Genomic DNA, 18,900 nt, shown 5'->3' with positions numbered 1-18,900 from the left:
AATTACTGTGTAACAAACTACCCCCAGAGCCATAGCTTGAAATAGTAGCAATCATTTATTTAGCTCAGAAATACACAATTTGGGCAGGCCTCAGTGAGGACAGCTCATTTGTGCTCCATATGGTGTCAGCTAGAATGGCTCCAAAGACTTGTCAGAGGCTGGCTGGGGACTGGAATCATCTGAAGACTCCCTCGCTCCCATGTCTGGCGGTTGATGCTGGCAGCTGGAACAGCTGGTGCTCTGACTGTGTGGTCTCTCTGGCATGGCAGCTTCATGGTAGCCAGACTTCTTATTAGAGTTCAGAGTTCCAAAGACATGAGATAGATGAGAGAGGCAGACAAACAGTGACAGGCAGACAGTTTTTGTTCTGGTTCTGCCATTTATTAGCGGTATCACTTTAAGCAAGTGTCACTTAAAGCATTTATTCTCTCTGATTCTCAGTTCTCAAATATTAAAAATCAAAACTTATATTGGAGTTGCTGAGAAGACCCTTAGGCAAAAATTTGAGTGAAAGTAGTTTATTTGGAAGTTAATCCCAGGAAATATCAGAAGGGAGCTGGGAAGCTTGTAAGGAAGCCAGTAAAAGGTATTTAAGCAAGTAACCCCTTAGGCAATGGAAGCTTAAAACCTCTGGGGAACCCTGGGGAACCACTGTAGAACTTATGTCTCAGAACTAGGGTATCAACTCAAACCAGCCATTGGGTGAGGACTGGGTGGAGTTGGAGGGTGAGGGAGTGAGGTGGGGAGTGGGAGGTGGCTGAGGGAGAATTAATTCCCAGCACTCTTGCCCTGTTAAGATACACAGGTGAGAAAAACCCTCAGACAAAGAGATAAAGGTGCTGTTGGAAAAAAATTAAGCAGGTTTGCACTGAAAATAGTAATAGCTGAAGGGATATGAACAGGGCACCAACGGGGGTTGATACAAAGGATATTAGTTGTTTTTTTAAGGTTGTTGAATAGCTAAAATGCGATAATACACAAAACATCCTCTACTGGTGTGATGGTTCTAGTTTTTGCGTTGGGATCCTGCACATCAGGATTCAGGGGAGGCATTCAGAGGTCCTGGAACTTTGAATACTGTCAAGGCAATGGCACCCCACTCCAATACTCTTGCCTGGAAACTCCCATGGATGGAGGAGCCTAGTGTGCTGCAGTCCAGGGGGTCGCAAAGAGTTAGACACGACTGAGCGACTTCACTTTCACTTTTCACTTTCATGCATTGGAGAAGGAAATGGCAACCCACTCCAGTGTTCTTGCCTGGAGAATCCCAGGGATGGGGGAGCCTAGTGGGCTGCCGTCTATGGAGTCGCACAGAGTCAGACACGACTGAAGCGACTTAGCACCAACTTCCTAAAAGTAAGTCTCAACAAATGACATTAATGTATATGGATTACCACTTCCCTCAGTGAACTTCACAGCTGATCATGTTAAACTCTGCATTGTTGTTGTTGTTCAGTAGCTAAGTTGATTCTGACTCTTTGTGATCCCATAGATTACAGTAGGCCAGGCTTCCTTGTCTCTCACTTCCCTGTCTCCCTTGTGGCATATGCTCAAACTCATGTCCAGTGAGTCGGTGATGCTATCCAACCATCTCATTCTCTGTTGCTTCCTTCTCCTGCCTTCAATCTTTCCCAGCATCAGGGTCTTTTCCAGTGAGTTGGCTCTTCGCATCAGGTGGCCAGAGTGTCAGAGCTTCAGCTTCAGCATCAGTCCTTCCAATGAATATTCAGGATTGATTTCGTTTAGGACTGACTGGTTTGATTTCCTTGCAGTCCAAGGGAATCACAAGAATCTTTTCCAGCACCATAGTTCAAAACCAACAGTTCTTCAGTGCTCAGTTTTCTTTATGGTCCAACTCTCACATCTGTACATGACTACTGGAAAAACCATAGCTTTGAGTATAATAGGGATCTTTGTTAGCTAAATGATGTCTCTGCCTTTTAATGTTTTCTAGGTTTGTCATAGCTTTCCTTCCAAGGAGCAAGCATCTTTAACTTGATTGCTGAAGTCACTGTCTGCAGTGATTTCGAAGCCCAAGAAGATAAAACCTGTCACTGTTTCCACTTTTTCCCCTTCTATTTGCCATGAAGTGATGAGACTGAATCCCATGATTTTCTTTTTTGAATGTTGAGTTTTAAGCCAGCTGTTTCACGTCCTCTTTCACCCTCATCAAGAAACTTTTTATTTTCTCTTTGCTTTCTGCTATTAGAGTGGTATCATCTGCATATATTAGGTTGTTGGTGTTTCTCCTGAGAGTCTTGATTCCAGCTTGTGATTCATCCAGCCTGGCATTTTGCACAGAAATATAATGTAATATGCACAGAAGTTAAATAAGCAGGGTGACAATTAACAGTCTTGATTTATTCCTTTCTCAATTTTGAAACAGTTCATTGATTCATGTCTGGTTCTAACTGCTGCTTCTTGACCTGCATACAGATTTCTCTGGAAACAGGTAAGATGGTCTGGTATTCCCATCTCTTAAAGAATTTTCCACAGTTTGTTGGGATCCACACAGTCAAAGGATTTAGCATAGACAATAAAGCAAAGTAGATGTTTTCCTGGAATTCCCTTGCTTTCTCCATGACCAAATGAATGTTGGCAATTTGATCACTGGTTCCTCTGCTTTTCTAAATCGAGCTTGTATATCTGGAAGTTCTCAGTTCACATATTGCTGAAGCCTAGCTTGAAGGATTTTGAGCATTACTTTGCTAGCATGTGAAATGAGCACCAATTGGGTGGTAGTCTGAACATTCTTTGGCATTGCCCTTCTTTGGGGTTGAAATAAAAACTGACCTTTTCCAGTCCTGTGGCCACTGCTGAGTTTTTCAAATTTGCTGGCATATTGCATGTAGTACTTTAATAACACCATCTTTTAGGATTTGTAATAGCTCAGCTGGAATTCCTCACCTTCACTAGCTTTGTTCACAGTAATGCTTCCTAAGACCCACTTGACTTCACACTCCAGGATGTCTGGCTCTAGGTGAGTGGCCACACCATCATGGTTATCTGGGTCATTAAGAACTTTTTCATACAGTTTTTCTGTGTATTCTTGCTTCTTAATCTCTTCTCCTTCAGTTAGGTCCTTATGGTTTCTGTGCTTTATTGTGTCCATCATTGGATAAAATATTCCCTTGGTAACTCCAATTTTCTTGAAGAGATCTCTAGCCTTTCTCGTTCTATTGTTTTCCTCTGTTTCTTTGCATTGTTCATTTAAAAGTCTTTCTGTTTGTTATGCTCTGGAACTTTGCATTCGGTTGGGTAAATCTTTCCCTTTTTCTGTTGCCTTTCACTTCTCTTCTTTTCCTGGCTATTGTAAAGCCTTTGCCATCAGACAACCACTTTGCTGTCTTGCATTTCTTTTTCTCTGGGATGGTTTGGTTACTGCCTCCTATACAATGTTATGAACCTCTGTCCATAGTTCTTCAGGCACTCTGTCTACCAGTTCTAACCCCTTGATTCTGTTTGTCATCTCCACTGTATAATCATAAGGGATTTGATTTAGGTCATACACGAATATGCTAGTGGTTTTCCCTACTTTCTTCATTTTAAGTCTGAATTTTGCAACAAGGAATTCATGATCTGAGCCACAGTCAGCTCTTGATCTTGTTTTTGCTGACTGCATACAGCTTCTCAATCTTCAGCTGCAAAGAATATAATCAATCTGATTTCAGTGTTAACCATCTGGTGATGTCCATATGTAGAATCGTCTCTTGTGTTGTTTGAAGAGGGTGTTTTCTCTGACCAGGGTGTTCTCTTGACAAAACTCTGTTAGCGTTTGTCTTGCTTCATTTTGTATTCCAAAGGTAAACTTGCCTGTTATTCCAGATATCTCTTAGTTTGAGCTTCCTACTTTTACATTCTAATCCCCTATGATGAAAAGGACGTCTTTTTTGGTGTTCTAGAGGGTCTTGTAGGTCTTCATAGACTCTGCAGATGACCATTATATCTACTACTGTGGGCAAAAATCCCTTAGAAGAAATGGAATAGCCCTCATAGTCAACAGAAGAGTCTGAAGTGCAGTCTCAAAAATGACAGAATGATCTTTGTTTTTTTCCAAGGCAAACCATTCAATATCACAGTAATCCAAGTCTATGCCCCAATCAGTAATGCTTAAGAAGCTGAAGTTGAATGGTTCCATGAAGACCTATGAGACCTTCCAGAACTAGCACACACACACACACAAAAAGATATCCTTTTTATCATAGGGGCTGGAATGCAAAAGTAGGAAGTCAAAAGACACTGGAATAACAGGCAAATTTGGCCTTGGAGTACAAAATGAAGCAGTGCAAAGGCTAACGGAGTTTTGCCAAGAGAATGCACTGGTCTTAGCAAACACCTTCTTCCAACAAGAGATGACTCTACACATGGACATCACCAGATAGTCAATACTGAAATCAGATTGATTATATTCTTGCACAACAGACTGGTTCCAAATAGGAAAAGGAATATGTCAAGGCTGTATATTGTCACCCTGCTTATTTAAGTTATATGCAGAGTACATCATGAGAAAAGCTGGGCTGGAAGAAACACAAGCTGGAATCAAGATTGCTGGGAGAAATATCAATAACCTCAGATATGCAGATGACATCACCCTTATGGCAGAAAGTGAAGAGGAACTAAAAAGCCTCTTGATGAAAGTGAAAGAGGAGAGTGAAAAAGTTGGCTTAAAGCTCGACATTCAGAAAACAAAGATCATGGCATCTGGTCCCATCACTTCATGAGAAATAGATGGGGAAACAGTGGAAACAGTGTCAGACTTTATTTTTCTGGGCTCCAAAATCACTGCAGATGGTGACTGCAGCCATGAAACTAAAAGACGCTTACTCCTTGGAAGGAAAGTTATGACCAACCTAGATAGTATATTGAAAAGCAGAGATATTACTTTGCCAACAAAGGTCCGTCTAGTCAAGGCTATGGTTTTTCCAGTAGTCATGTATGGATGTGAGAGTTGGACTGTGAAGAAAGCTGAGCGCAGAAGAATTGTTGCTTTTGAAGTGTGGTGTTGGAGAAGACTCTTGAGAGTCCCTTGGACTGCAAGGAGATCCAACCAGTCCATTCTAAAGGAGATCAGTCCTGGGTGTTCTTTGGAAGGACTGATGCTGAAGCTGCGACTCCAGTACTATGGCTACCTCATGCAAAGAGTTGACTCATTGGAAAAGACCCTGATGCTGGGAGGGACTGGGGGCAGGAGGAGAAGGGAATGACAGAGGATGAGATGGCTGGATGGCATCACTGACTCGATGGACATGAGTTGAGTGAACTCCGGGAGTTGGTGATGGACAGGGAGCCCTGGCGTGCTATGATTCATGGGGTCGCAAAGAGTCAGACACGACTGAGTGACTGAACTGAACTGATATTCTTGCAGCCAAACATGGAGAAGCTGTATACAGTCAGCAAAAGCAAGACTGGGAGCTGACTGTGGCTCAGATCATGAAGTCCTTATTGCCAAGTGAACAGTGAAAGTGAAAGTTGCTCAGTTGTGTCCAACTCTTTGTGAGCCCATTGACTATACATTCCAAAGAATTCTCCAGGCCAGAATACTGGAATGGGTAGGGTAACCTTTCCTTTCTCCAGGGGATCTTCCCAACCCAGGGATGAAACCCAGGTCTCCCACATTGCAGGCGGATTCTTTACCAGCTGAGCCACAAGGGAAGCCCCCTATTGCCAAATTCAGACTTAAATTAAAGAATGTAGGGAAAATCACTAGACCATTTAGGTATGACCTAAATCAAATCCCTTAAGATTATACAGTGAAAGTGACAAATAGATTCAAGGGATTAGATCTGATAGAGTGCCTGAAGAACTATGGATGGAGGTTTGTGACATTGTACAGGAGGCAATGAGCAAGACCATCCCCAAGAAAATAAATATAAAAAGGCAAAATGGTTGTCTGAGGAGGCCTTATAAATAGCTGAGAAAAGAACAGAGGCTAACGGCGAAGGAGAAAAGGAAAGATATACTCATGTGAATGCAAAGTTCCAAAGAATAGCAGGAGAGATAAGAAAGCCTTCCTCAGTGATCAACACAAAGAAAAGGAGGAAAACAATAGAATGGGAAAGACTAGAGATCTCTTCAAGAAAATTAGAGATACCAAGGGAACATTTCATGCAAAGATGGACACAATAAAGTACAGAGATTGTAAGGACCTAACAGAAGCAGAAGATATGAAGAAATGGTGGCAAGAATACGCAGAACTATACAAAAATGATCTTCATGACCCAGATAACTGCAATGGTGTGATCACTTACCTAGAGCCAGACATCCTGGAATGTAAAGTCTAGTGGGCCTTAGGAAGCATCATTACAAACAAAGCTAGTGGAGGTGATGGAATTCCAGCTGAGCTATTTCACATCCTAAAAGATGATGCTTTGAAAGTGCTACACTCAAAATGCCAGCAAATTTGGAAAACTCAGCAGTGGCCATAGACCTGGAAAAGGTCAGTTTTTATTTTAATACCAAAGAAGGGCAATGCCAAAGAATGTTCAAACTACCACATAGTTGTACTCATCTCACATGCTAGTAAAGTAATGTTCAAAATTCTCCAATCCAGGTTTCAACAGTAGGTAAACTGTGTACTTCCAGATGTTCAAGATGAATTTAGAAAAGGCAGAGGAACCAGAGATCAAATTGCCAAGATTCACTCAGTCATGGAGAAAGCAAGAGAATCCCAGAAAAACATCCACTTTTGCTTTATTGATTATGCCAAAGCCTTTGATTGTGTGAAGTGAAGTGAAAGTCGCTCAGTTGTGTCCGACTCTTTGTGACCCCATGAACTATACAGTCCATGGAATTCTCCAGACCAGAATACTGGAATAGGTAGACTTTCCCTTCTCCAGGGGGTCTTCCCAACACAGGGAATGAACCCACGTCTCCTGCATTGCAGATTCTTTACCAGCTGAGCCACAAGGCAAGCCCAAGGATACTGGAGTGGGTAGCCTATCCCTTCTCCAGCAGATCTTCCCAACCCAGGAATTGAACCAGGGTCTCCTGCATTACAGGCAGATTCTTTTACCAACTGTTCTGTCAGGGAAGTAGATCACAGTGAACTGAGGAAAATTCTTCAAGAGATGGAAATACCAGACCACCTTAACTGCCTCCTGAGAAATCTGTATGCTGTCAAGAAGCAACAGTTAGAACTGGACACGGAACAACAGACAAGGAAAGTAGCATGTCAAGGCTGTATATTGTCACCCTGCTTATTTAACTTCTATGCAGAGTACATCATGTGACATGCTGGGCTGGATGAAGCACAAGTTGGAATCAAGGTTGCAGGGAGAAATATCAATAACCTCAGATATGCAGATGACATCACCCTTATGGCAGAAAGTGAAGAGGAACTAAAAAGCCTCTTCATGAAAGTGAAAAAGGAGAGTGAAAAAGCTGGCTTAAACATTCAAAAAACTAAGATCATGGCATCCGATCCCATTACTTCATGGCAATAGGTGGGGAAACAATGGAAACAGTGAGAGAGCTTATTTTCTTGGGCTCCAAAATCACTGCAGATGGTGATTGCAGCCATGAAATTAAAAGACACTTGCTGCTTGGAAGAAAAGCTATAAGAAACCTAAACACCATATTAAAAAGCAGAGACATTGCTGACAAAGGTCCATCTGGTCAAAGCTATGGTTTTTCTAGTAGTCATGTGTGGATGAGAGAGTTGGACTATAAAGAAAGCTGAGCACTGAAGAATTGATGCTTTTGAACTCTGGTGTTGGAGAAGACTCTGGAAAGTCCCTTGGACAGCCAGGAGATCAAATCAGTCAATCCTAGGGAAAATCAGTTCTGAATATTCATTGGAAGGATTGATGCTGAAGCTGAAACTCCAATATTTTGGCCACGTAATGCGAAGAACTGACTCACTGGAAAAAACTCTGATGCTGGGAAAGATTGAAGGCAGTAGGAGAAGGGGTCGACAGAGGATGAGATGGTTGGATGGCATCACTGGCTGGATGGACATGAGTTTGAGCAAGCTCAGAAATTTGGTGATTGTTAGAGAAGCCTGGCTTGCTGTAGTCCATGGAGTCACAAAGAGTCAGACTCGACTGAAGGACTGAACTTAACACCTCTAATAGCCTATAGGAGTTCAGACCTTCCAGTGGTTCCTCATAACTCTTAACCCACATTAAGGCTGAAGTGAAGTGAAGTTGCGCAGTCGTGTCCGACTCTTTTGCGACTCCATAGATTGTAGCGTACCAGGCTCCTCTGTCCATGGGATTTTCCAGGCAAGAGTACTGCTCTGGAGTGGGTTGCTATTTCCTTCTCCAGAGGATCTTCCCGACCCAGAGATGGAACCCAGGTCTCCTGCATTGCAGGCTGACGCTTTACCGTCTAAGCCACCAGGAAGCCTAACCATCTTCTTTTAATCTTACTCAAACTCTGACCTCTTCCAGAAGCCCCTCTTTCCTCATATGTTCTGAAACTCATGATGTGGTAATATTTCCCGAGAATAGCGGCAAACCAACCGTATTATGGTATTGAACTCCCAAGTCTGCAGTTAACTGCAGTTAATTTTATAGTTAACTGTGTTATCTTCGAAGATTTTTCAACAGAGTGACATACTCCAATCTTTGCAAAGATTTTGATGTGCAAGATTAGAAGATGACAGGAAAGAGGGAAAAGCTGTGTGTGTGTCCAAGGTATTACAGCTACCCATTTTGAGGCACGAGAGGCGGGAGGACCTGACTTGGCATGAAGCACAGTGACCGTAAAGGAAGCCACTGAGGTTAAAGTGGCAAAGCTTCGTGTCTAGTAAACAATGGCCTGGTATCTGAAGACTTCGGTTTCGGGGCATGGTGCTACTGCCAGTCTGCAGTGTTGCTGGTGTCTTCCCCAAGTGTAGGGAAGGAATGACACTACCTCGCAGGGTCACAGAGGGGAGCGAGGGAATAAAACTGGCTGCGTGCTCAGCACTGTGTCTGCAACAGGGTAAAGCGCGCCAATCCTGTTTTCTTTTCTATTAAGAAAAAGCGGGGGGAGGTTATACCATCCACATCCCAGAGATTGCCGTTAGTGGTGAGCCTAAGTACCGGGCATGCTGTCCACTTCCCTTACCCCTACGGGGGAAAGACCCGAAAAAACTGGCAGAGAGGGTGTGTTACAGAGCGTCCGCTCTCAGGCCTCTCCGCAATCCACCCCCCGCCCCAAAGCTCCTCCAGCCGAGAGCTGTTGCTGGGGCCCGGGCACCGCCCAACTCCAGCGCAGGCCAATGGTAGCGCGGCCTGGGCACCGCCCAGCCACAGTGAAGGCCTATGGCGGCGCGGCACGGGCACCGCCCTGATTCCCCTCCGGCCAATAGCGGCGTGGCCCGGTGCGGGGGCCTGCCTCCAGCCGGGCGGGTAGGTGGAGAGGCGGTCACCGGCTCCGCCTCACTCCCCTCTGACCCGGTGTCTCGTCTCTCTCTCTTCCTGTTCCAAACCACGTGGACGCGCCGGGGGCTGCGGGAGGGAACTCAGGCCGCCCCTGCCGCTGTCGCCGCTACTGCCAGTACCGCGACCCCTTCGCCCATCCGAAGTCGCCTCATCCCTGCTGCCCGCGCCTTTGCGTAGGGCGTGCACATGGCGACCCAGGCTCACTCCCTCAGCTACTCAGGCTGCAACTTCTTGCGCCAGCGTCTGGTCCTGTCCACTCTGAGCGGGCGCCCAGTCAAAATCCGAAAGATTCGGGCCAGAGACGACAACCCCGGCCTCCGAGGTAACTCCGGGGCGCGCAGCTCGCAGGGTGGGCGCAGGGCGCGAGGGGAGACCGCGCTCTTGCCCTGGGGGCCCGTAGGCAGTGAGCCTCCGGGTTCCGTGGGCGCGTGGGGGGCTCGCAGCGCGTCGCCCCCACACCAGAACGCGCCTGAGGTTGTGGGGAGGCGGGGTCGCGCCCCGAGGACTGAGCTCTGGTGCGCGCGGCGCTCCGCGTCTCCCAGGCGCTGGTAGTAAACAGCTACACGTTTTCCAGCATTACGTGTTGCAACATATCCCAGGCATCGCCCCCTCGTTTGTCTTGAGTCCCTCTTGCTCTCGCTATTAACCTCTCAAAAGAGAGAAACAGTTTGTTGGACCGAAATGTGGTGAATGGGCAGATGTAAAGACGGAGAGCGATGTGGAGAGAGCGAAGTACCACGGGTTGGTATTGTCCCCTGTCCCAAAACAGGTCTCAGAAGCAGATGTCCCCTTGGTTGCCACCGGCTGTCCCTGTCGCCATGATTTCTCAGCCGCCCTCACACATCTCGTTGCGTGTGGATTAAAGAATTTTAAAAAATTCTGTGTTTGTTTTCAGCCGTGACTGTGATTGGTTTGTGCAGGACAGAAGCTTTGAAATAAATGTTTAACAGTCATGGGCCTAATTGCCTTGACTTTAGTAAAGGGTTGGTGACAAGTGCTAAACTATAGGCTTCAGAGCTTTCTTTTTGCCCTACAAAGGTGAATAAGTGAAAAATAAGGCCCCATTTAAACCCATGTCAGGTTAACTGTGTCCGAATTTCAACTGGTCCCTTGGAATAAGATTCATATATTTAAAAGCTTCTGTCTGGTTATTCCGAATTGGAAAAATCACTTCAAGGAAAAAAGAAAACCTCTCTGCATGTTGAAGGAGAAGAGGGTTTGTGGTTGGTCCTGGGAGCTTTCTGGGTCCTGTTGGTGTGTTTAATTTTGCACTGGCTCCTATACTCGGTGGCCAGCCCATTTCATCATCTGTCTGAATGCACTTTCTGGATGTTTCTGCCTCTCTTGAAGGGGGATTGGTTGCACGTAAGGGGAAGTGCCATGTCATTGATGGAGATAGAAGGTTTGTAAGGGAAGAACCAGATGAACCCTGTACCACGGAGGGGAACCTGGCGACAGTGAGAAAGGCTTCTGTTGGTACATGATTATCAGTGCCCTCACTGTCCTGAAGAAGTTGAGGGACCGCTGGCATGGTTTTTGCCAGGTGCTCTTCCTCTCAACATTTCTTACCTTCATTTTGAGTCTGACCCTTGGGTGAAGCAATTGCTTGATTGCTCTACTCTGGCATTCCCTATCAACTCTCCCATTAGCCCCCTATAATAGCCTAGAGAACACATAGCTACCTGGATGTGGTATGAAGACAGGGTTCTAGGAACACTGGGGATAGCATTTTTAAATAGAAGTACTTTACCTTCCCAGGTGGCTCGGTGGTAAAGAATCTGCCTGCCAATTCAGGAGACGTGGGTTCAGTCCTTGGGTGGGGAAGATTCTCTGGAGGAGAAAATGGCAACCGACTCCAGTATTCTTGCCTGGAGAATCCCATGGACAGAGGAGCCAGGCAGGCTACAGTCCATAGGGTCACAAAGAGTCAGGCAAGACTGAGTGACTGAGCATACATTCATACATTAGCCTGTAGACCTGGGATTTCTAATGGAAATATCGTGCCCATGAGATATAATTTAGTGATGTTTCCCTTTCTCCCTCCTGCACTGTTTGTGAGTATCTCTTCACTGCCACACACATGAATGGAGCTTGGGCACTTGGCATTTTCCTGAAGAGATACCAGACTCTGGTACCTGGGGATGGTAGTACTGGTTAGCAGAAGTGCTGGCATTATATGAGGAGCACTCTGTATAGCCTTATTTGCCTTACCTTATTAATATACTGGGGGGTAAAAAGAGACCCTTAATTTAGACCTTCTTGGCTGGATTCAAGGCCTCAGAAATTCTGTAGACATGTACTCAATTTCTAAGGAAAGAACTAAGATATACGTATATACGTGCATTCATAGACATGTATATATATATGTCATACATACATATGTAGGTGTATATACATACACACATATAAATACATGTAGCCCCTGACACATGATGTGATCATAGTCATATGAGTCTGTAGTAGCTTCAGTGGGGATGTAGCCAACGAATGTCTTATCTGTCATCTGTCCCTTTCTGACTCTTCCTGACTTAGATTCTGAGAGTTAGAAAAAACTCAGCATCTCCAATAAAATTTTGCAGCTCAAGTGCAAGGATTATATCTCCTGAAGGTGCTTACTTAAATATCTCCTCTGGTGTGAGCTTTGGAGGGTGGAGGTGGCATCTCTGGAATAGTCATTCATAAAAGGTTCATTGAGCCCCAGGTCAAGCACAGCTTTGTGGAGGTGTAAACATGAGAAGCTCATTGCTCTGTTCTCAAGGAGATTTCTGAGGAAGAGCTGAGAGAGTGAGTATCCTGAGTAACTTGAGGTAGGAAGTTGTAATGGGGCTCCGCAGAGTTAGAGCAGCGGCTTGCCTAGAGGTTATGATGAAGACTTTCTGGATCTTCTGATCTGACTGGATAGGACTGAGATGGTGGCTTCGGGAATTGTTGCTGAAAGAAACAGCTTTTAAGTCAAAAAGTCCTTCATTTTCTTTATTTTTTGGAGGTGTATACCCTCCGAGGTGGCACAGTGGTAAAGAATCTGCCTGCCAGTGTAAGAGATGGAAGAGATGTGGGTTCTCTCCCTGGGTTGGGATGATCCCCTGGAGTAGGAAATGACAGCCCACTCTAGTGGAAAATTACGTGAACAGAGAAGCGTGGCAGACTACAATACATGGGGTTGCAAAGAGTCAGACATGCCTGAGCACACAAAGATGATATACACACTTCATTTGTCATGTCATGGGAGTTGAGAGCTTGGGCTCAGTTAGATCTCTGTCTGAAATAGGGTTCTGCTTTTGCTATTAGCTAGTGGAGCTCCTGAGCCTGTTTTTTTCATCTGTAAGGTGAGGCCATTACTACAACTTCAGAGAGTCATGTGAGAATTAAATGAAATAGTGCTTGAAAGTGCGCTCAACAGAGCCTGGTGTGTAGGAAGAGTAAATATTAGCTGGTTTTATTTTTTGTAACTTCTCTTCACTGGTATAGTTCTGTTGCCTGGCATTCAAAATCTGTTCCTGCTTCTATATGGAAAATTTTCAAATATTTAAGTGTACCTTCTCTGTTTTCTTTTAAGTGATAGCTTCCAAATATTTGTGTGTTATATGTATAATGTAGTGGTTCTTAGGCAGGAGCACTTTTGCTCCCCGGGGATATTCGGCAGTGTTTGGAGACATTTTTGGTTGTCACAACTGAGAGGCTGCTCCTGGCATCTAGTGGGTGGAGCCCAGGGATGCTCCTAAACGTCCTACAGTGCACTGGACAGCTCCCCACACAAAGAACTATTCTGTGCAAAATATCAGTGCTGCTGTTGGAAAACCCTGCTCTACCAGACTTAATTGGGCTTTCCAGGTGGCTCAGTGGTAAACAATCCACCTGCCAATGCAGGAGCTGTGGGTTCAATCCCTGGGTAAGGAAGATCTGAAGAAAGGAATGGCAACCCACTCTAGTGTTCTTGCCTGGGAAATTCCATGGACAGAGAAGCTTGGCGGGCTACAGTTTGTGGGGTCCCAGAAGAATAAGACACACTTAGTGACTAAACAACAGCAACAACTGAATTCAATTGTTAAGCTTTTTCTTTTCTTCGTATCCATAATGACTGGGAATAGCAGCATGAGGTACCAAGAAAACTGCAAACAGATTCAGAAGGGGATGAGACACAGGTCAAATTGTGATTTCAGCTGGATTTGTTAATCTCTTAAATAGAATATTTGTCTCCTCTGAACGAGGAATTGTAAACAATGAGAAGAATTTGAATCCCAAAGAAAGAAGATCCTGGAATAGTTTTTATTAATTATGCAGCTACAATGTGTAATATTTACTTCACTTTTGAGGAACATGAACGATTATATTGCCTCATTAGATTCTTTGCATCAATGAGGAGGAAATAAATATTCTTCTGTTGCTGTTTTACTAAAGCTAAAAAAGGCAAAACATGGTTAAGTAAGATAGCTGGGGAAGTTAACTATCCAGTCAGTAACAGAGCCAGAAGCAGACGGCAGCCAGCTCCAGTCGGCAAGGCCTATTCTCCCAACCGACTGCTTGGTGGACTTGAGTGTTCCTCGGATTATAAAGCAGTTGTCCAAAGTGCCTCAGTTTCTGGATTTCACAAGGGCTATATCCTGCAAGGTTCAGTTGATTAACATTTTCTGAGTAGAGGTGAGGTCCATATGGAAAGAATTCACAAGAATGATGATTTTTTAAAAGTGGGAATACAGAAATGATGGACTTGGGTAAGAGCCCTAATTTAGCACTTAGGACATGGGATTGCTGCTACCCATGTCCCTGAGTAGGTCACATGTTTAAGCTTTGCTGTGAAACTGGAGAGAGGAGTTATTTGGTCCTCAGGGAGTGCTGCACGTGGCTTAACCAGATGAGTTTCTGAAAAAGGAGGGGTAAGTGAAATTTTAATAAAAAGAATCCTTTAAAATGTGCTGAGGGAACATGCCACATGGAGGTCCTTAAAGGTAAAATGTCTTTTGGCAAACTGATACATTGTTTGGGGGATAAATCTGGGTGTTCATGAATTGGATTTTGTAAAAGGATGTGTGGGGTTTCCTTTCCATACCAGGCAGTTGTCCAGTTCCCAGTGGACATTCACTGCTGCTGCTGCTAAGTCACTTCAGTCGTGTCCGACTCTGTGTGACCCCATAGACGGTAGCCCACCAGGCTCCACCGTCTCTGGGATTCTCCAGGCAAGAACACTGGAGTGGGTTGCCATTTCCTTCTCCAATGCATGAAAGGGAAAAGTGAAAGTGAAGTCACTCAGTCGTGTCCAACTTTTTGAGACCCCATGGACTGCAGCCTACCAGGCTCTTCCATCCATGGGATTTTCCAGGCAAGAGTATTGGAGTGGGTTGCCACTGCCTTCTCCGGGACATTCACTGGGTGTGCTACAAATTTAACTCAATTGTGAACTACCTCGGTGGTGATAGCATCAAATCCCACAGGTTAAGGACTTAATCTCAAATCTCAGTCACAAGCCCAGACCATTTATACTTCATAGTAACCAGTTATAATTCAGGGGTTCCCAAACTCCCTCCTGAGGTCTAATAATTTGCTAAAATTATGTCTCATGAAGCTCAGGGAAATATTTAGTTGCATTTGCCAGTTTATAATAAAGGATATAAAAGATAAAGATGAGTAGTCCGATGGAGAGATACATAGAGTAGGTCCAGAAGAGTCCTGAAGTAGGGGCTTCCATCCCTCTGGAACAGTGGGGGTTTGTTATTCTCCCAGAATGTGGATTTTTTTGTTTTGTTTTAAACTAACCTGAAGTTTTCTTCTTGTTCAAGAATTTTTACCAGGGCTTGATCTCCAGGCCCACCTCCACACCACACCAGCCCCCGAAGTCAGTAGGACTGAAAGTTCTAACCATCTAATCTTTTGATTTTTCTGGTGACCAGCCCCATCCTGAGGCTGTCTAGGGGCTCTACCTTAAGTCACCTCAGCAGCATAAACTCAGGTGTGCTCAAAAGGGACTCTGTATGAATAGCTTTTAAAGTAGACCCCTGTCACTCTGGAACTTCCAAGGTGTGTGTGTTTTTTTTTTAGGAGCTCTGTGCTGGGAACAAAGACTAACTGTATTTCTTATTATACCACAGGATGTACCTATACTTTATTTCAGTATGGTCTGGGACTCAAAGTTGTTGATAGGTAACTGGAATCAGGGGAGGCCTGGCCACTATACTAATGATAAGCGTAGATTTCGTATTCCTACCAGTAGTGAAGGAATGATTTAGTTTCTTTACATTCTTGCCAGCATTTGGTGTTGTCACTATTTTTGACTGTAGCCATTCTGATTAATGTATAGTGCTGTCTTGTAGTTTAATTTGCACATTCCTAATAGCTAATGCAAAGAGTTGACTCATTGGAAAAGACTCTGATGCTGGGAGGGATTGAAGGCAGGAGGAGAAGGGGACGACAGAGGATGAAATGGCTGGATGGCATCACCGACTCGATGCACTCGATGCACTCGATGCACCAACTCGATGCACATGAGTTTGGGTGAACTCTGGGAGCTGGTGATGTAAAGGGGGGGCCTGGCGTGCTGCGATTCATGGGGTCGCAAAGAGTCAGACATGACTGAGCGACTGAACTGAACTGAACTGAATGGCTAATGATATTGAACATTTCATGTCTTTTGCCATTTTCTAGTAGGATTTTTTTTTCCTGTTAAGTGTTGAGAGTTCTTTACATATTCTAGTCCTTTGTCCAATATGTGGTTTCCTAGTTCCTAGTATTTTATCTCACTCTACAGCTTGCCTTTTTATACTGTAACATGGTCTTTTGCAGAGGGAAAGTTTTAATGAAATAGAGTTTATCAAATTTTTCTTTTACTGCATATACCTTTGGTGAAAAGTTTAAGAACTGTTTGCCTAGCCCTAGACCTGAAGATTTTCTTTTTTTTTCCTGTACGTTTTATAGTTTTACATTTTATATTTAAGTTAATTTTTGTATGAGGTTTAAAACTTAGGTCAGTGTTCATTTTTTTGCTTATGAATGTCCAACTGCTGTAGCACCATCCATTTGTACAAGTAGCTATCTCCCATTTAATCCCTTTTTAACAAATCACTTTGTTAAAAAAAAAATTGGGCACATTTGTGTGGGGCTCTTTCTGGGTTCTCTGTTCTGTTCCACTGACCTTTATGTCTGCCGCTTTGTCAGTACCACACTCTCATGATTTTTGTTGTTCAGTCCCTCAGTCGTGTCCGACTCCTTGTGACCCCATGGACGGCAGCACACCAGGCTCCCCTGTCCTTCACTATCTCCTGAAGTTTGCTCAGATTCATGTTCATTGAGTCAATGATGCCATCCGACCATCTCATCCTCTGTTGCTTCCTTCTTCTGCCCTCAGTCTTTCCCAGCATCAGGGTCTTTTGCAGTGAGTTGGCTCTTTGCATCAGGTGGCCAAAGTAGTGGAGCTTCAGTTTCAGCATCAGTCCTTCCAGTGAATATCCAGGGTTGATTTCATTTAAAATTGACTGGTTGATTTCCTTGAAGTCCAGGGGACTCTCAAGAGTCTTCACTAGCACCATAATTTGAAAGCATCCATTCTCTTGAGCTCAGTCTTCTTTATGGTCAAACTCTCACATCCATACATACATGACTACTGGAAAAAACCATAGCTTTGACTATACAGACCTCTTCAGCAAGGTGATGTCTCTGCATTTTAATTCACTGTCTAGGTTTGACATACCTTTTCTTCCAGGGAACAAGTGTCTTTTATTTTCATGGCTGCAGTCACCATCCACAATGATTTTGGATCCCAAGAAAATAAAATCTGTCACCATTTCCACTTCCCCCTGGTCTATTTGCCATGAAGTGATGGGACTGGATGCCATGATCTTTGTTTTTTGAATGTTGAGTATTAAGTGAGCTTTTTCTTACACTCCTCTTTCACATTTGTCAAGAGGCTCTTTAGTTCCTCTTTGCTTTCGGCCATTAGGGTGCTGTCATCTTCCTTTCTGAGGTTATAGATATTTCTCCTGAAAATCTTGATTCTAGCTTGTGATTCATCCAGCTCCACATTTCACATGATGTACTCTGTATTTAAGTTAAATAAGCAGGTGACAATGTACAGCCTTGATGTATTCCTTTCCCAATTTGGAACCAGTCTGTTGTTCCATGTCCAGTTCTAACTGTTGCATCTTAACCTGCCTACAAAATTCTCAGGAGGCAAGTCTGGTATTCCCATCTTTTAAGAGTTTTCCACAGTTTGTTGTGATCCACACAGTCAAAGCCTTTGGCGTCGTTAATAAAGCAAAAGTAGATGTTTTTCTGGCATTGTTATATATATAATATTTGGGTGGGCTGGTCCATTCAACTCTAGTCTTAATTTTCATGAGTATTTTAGCTATTCTAGTTCTTTGTCTTTTCATATGAAGTTTAGAATAATTTTCTCTTTATAAAAAAATCATATTAGGATTTTGAAAAGAACTGTGTTAACCCTATATGATAGTATAGGGAAAGTTATCATCTTTACTATATTGAGTCTCCTAATCCTTAAAAATAATATATCTTTCCATTTATTTAGATCTTTGTTTTCTTTCATCAACATTCTATAGTTTTAGCATTTAAGTCCTGTACATGATTTGTTGATTTACACCTAAATGTCTCACTTTTTTGAGCAGTTGTAAATGATATCTGATTTTAAATTTTGGCCTCTATGTGTTCAGTTCAGATTAGTTCAGTCGCTCAGTCATGTCCGACTCTTTGTGACCCCATGAATCGCAGCATGCCAGGCCTCCCTGTCCATCACCAACTCCCGGAGTTCACTCAGACTCACGTCCATCGAGTCCGCGATGCCATCCAGCCATCTCATCCTCTGTCATCCCCTTCTCCTCCTGCCCCCAATCCCTCCCAGCATCAGAGTCTTTTCCAATGAGTCAGCTCTTCGCATGAGGTGGCCAAAGTATTGGAGTTTCAGTGTCAGCATCATTCCCTCCAAAGAAATCCCAGGGCTGATCTCCTTCAGAATGGATGGTTGGATCTCCTTGCATTCCAAGGGACTCTCAAGAGTCTTCTCCAACACCACAGTTCAAATGCATCAATTCTTCAGCACTCAGCTGTCTTCACAGTCCAACTCTCACATCCATATATGACCACTGGAAAAACCATAGCCTTGACTAGTCGGGCCTTTGTTGGCAAAGTAGTGTCTCTGCTTGTCAATATGCTGTCTAGGTTGGTCATAACTTTTCTTCCAAGGAGTAAGCATCTTTTAATTTCATGACTGCAGTCACCATCTGCAGTGATTTTGGAGTCCCCCCAAAATAAAGTCTGACACTGTTACCACTGTTTCCCCATCTATTTCCCATGAAGTGATGGGACCAGATGCCATGATCTTCGTTTCCTGAATGTTGAGTTTTAAGCCAACTTTTTCAGTCTCCTCTTTCACTTTCATCAACAGGCTTTTTAGTTCCTCTTCGCTTCCTGCCAAAAGGGTGGTGTCATCTGCATATCTGAGGTTGTTGATATTTCTCCCAACAGTCTTGATTCCAGCTTGTGATTCTTCCAGCCCAGCGTTTCTCATGATGTACTCTGCATAGAAGCT

At 43.9% G+C, this 18,900-nt stretch overlaps 1 protein-coding gene across 1 annotated transcript in view; it reads left to right on the top strand.

Moving 5' to 3' along the window:
- Positions 1–9,469: 9,469 nt before the first annotated feature.
- The window catches only part of RCL1 (RNA terminal phosphate cyclase like 1), a 63,619-nt gene continuing 54,188 nt past the window's right edge, over positions 9,470–18,900 (top strand). Inside the window, exon 1 of the mRNA XM_068974705.1 lies at positions 9,470–9,690. Coding sequence (XP_068830806.1) covers positions 9,555–9,690 — 136 coding nt within the window. The 5' untranslated portion in view covers positions 9,470–9,554. The remainder of the gene's footprint in view (positions 9,691–18,900) is intronic.

Source organism: Capricornis sumatraensis, chromosome 6, assembly GCF_032405125.1.
Source record: "Capricornis sumatraensis isolate serow.1 chromosome 6, serow.2, whole genome shotgun sequence".
Taxonomy (NCBI): Eukaryota; Metazoa; Chordata; class Mammalia; order Artiodactyla; family Bovidae; genus Capricornis; species Capricornis sumatraensis.
Note: the sequence above shows the minus strand (reverse complement) of the source record. Positions and strands in the feature narration are given on the sequence as shown.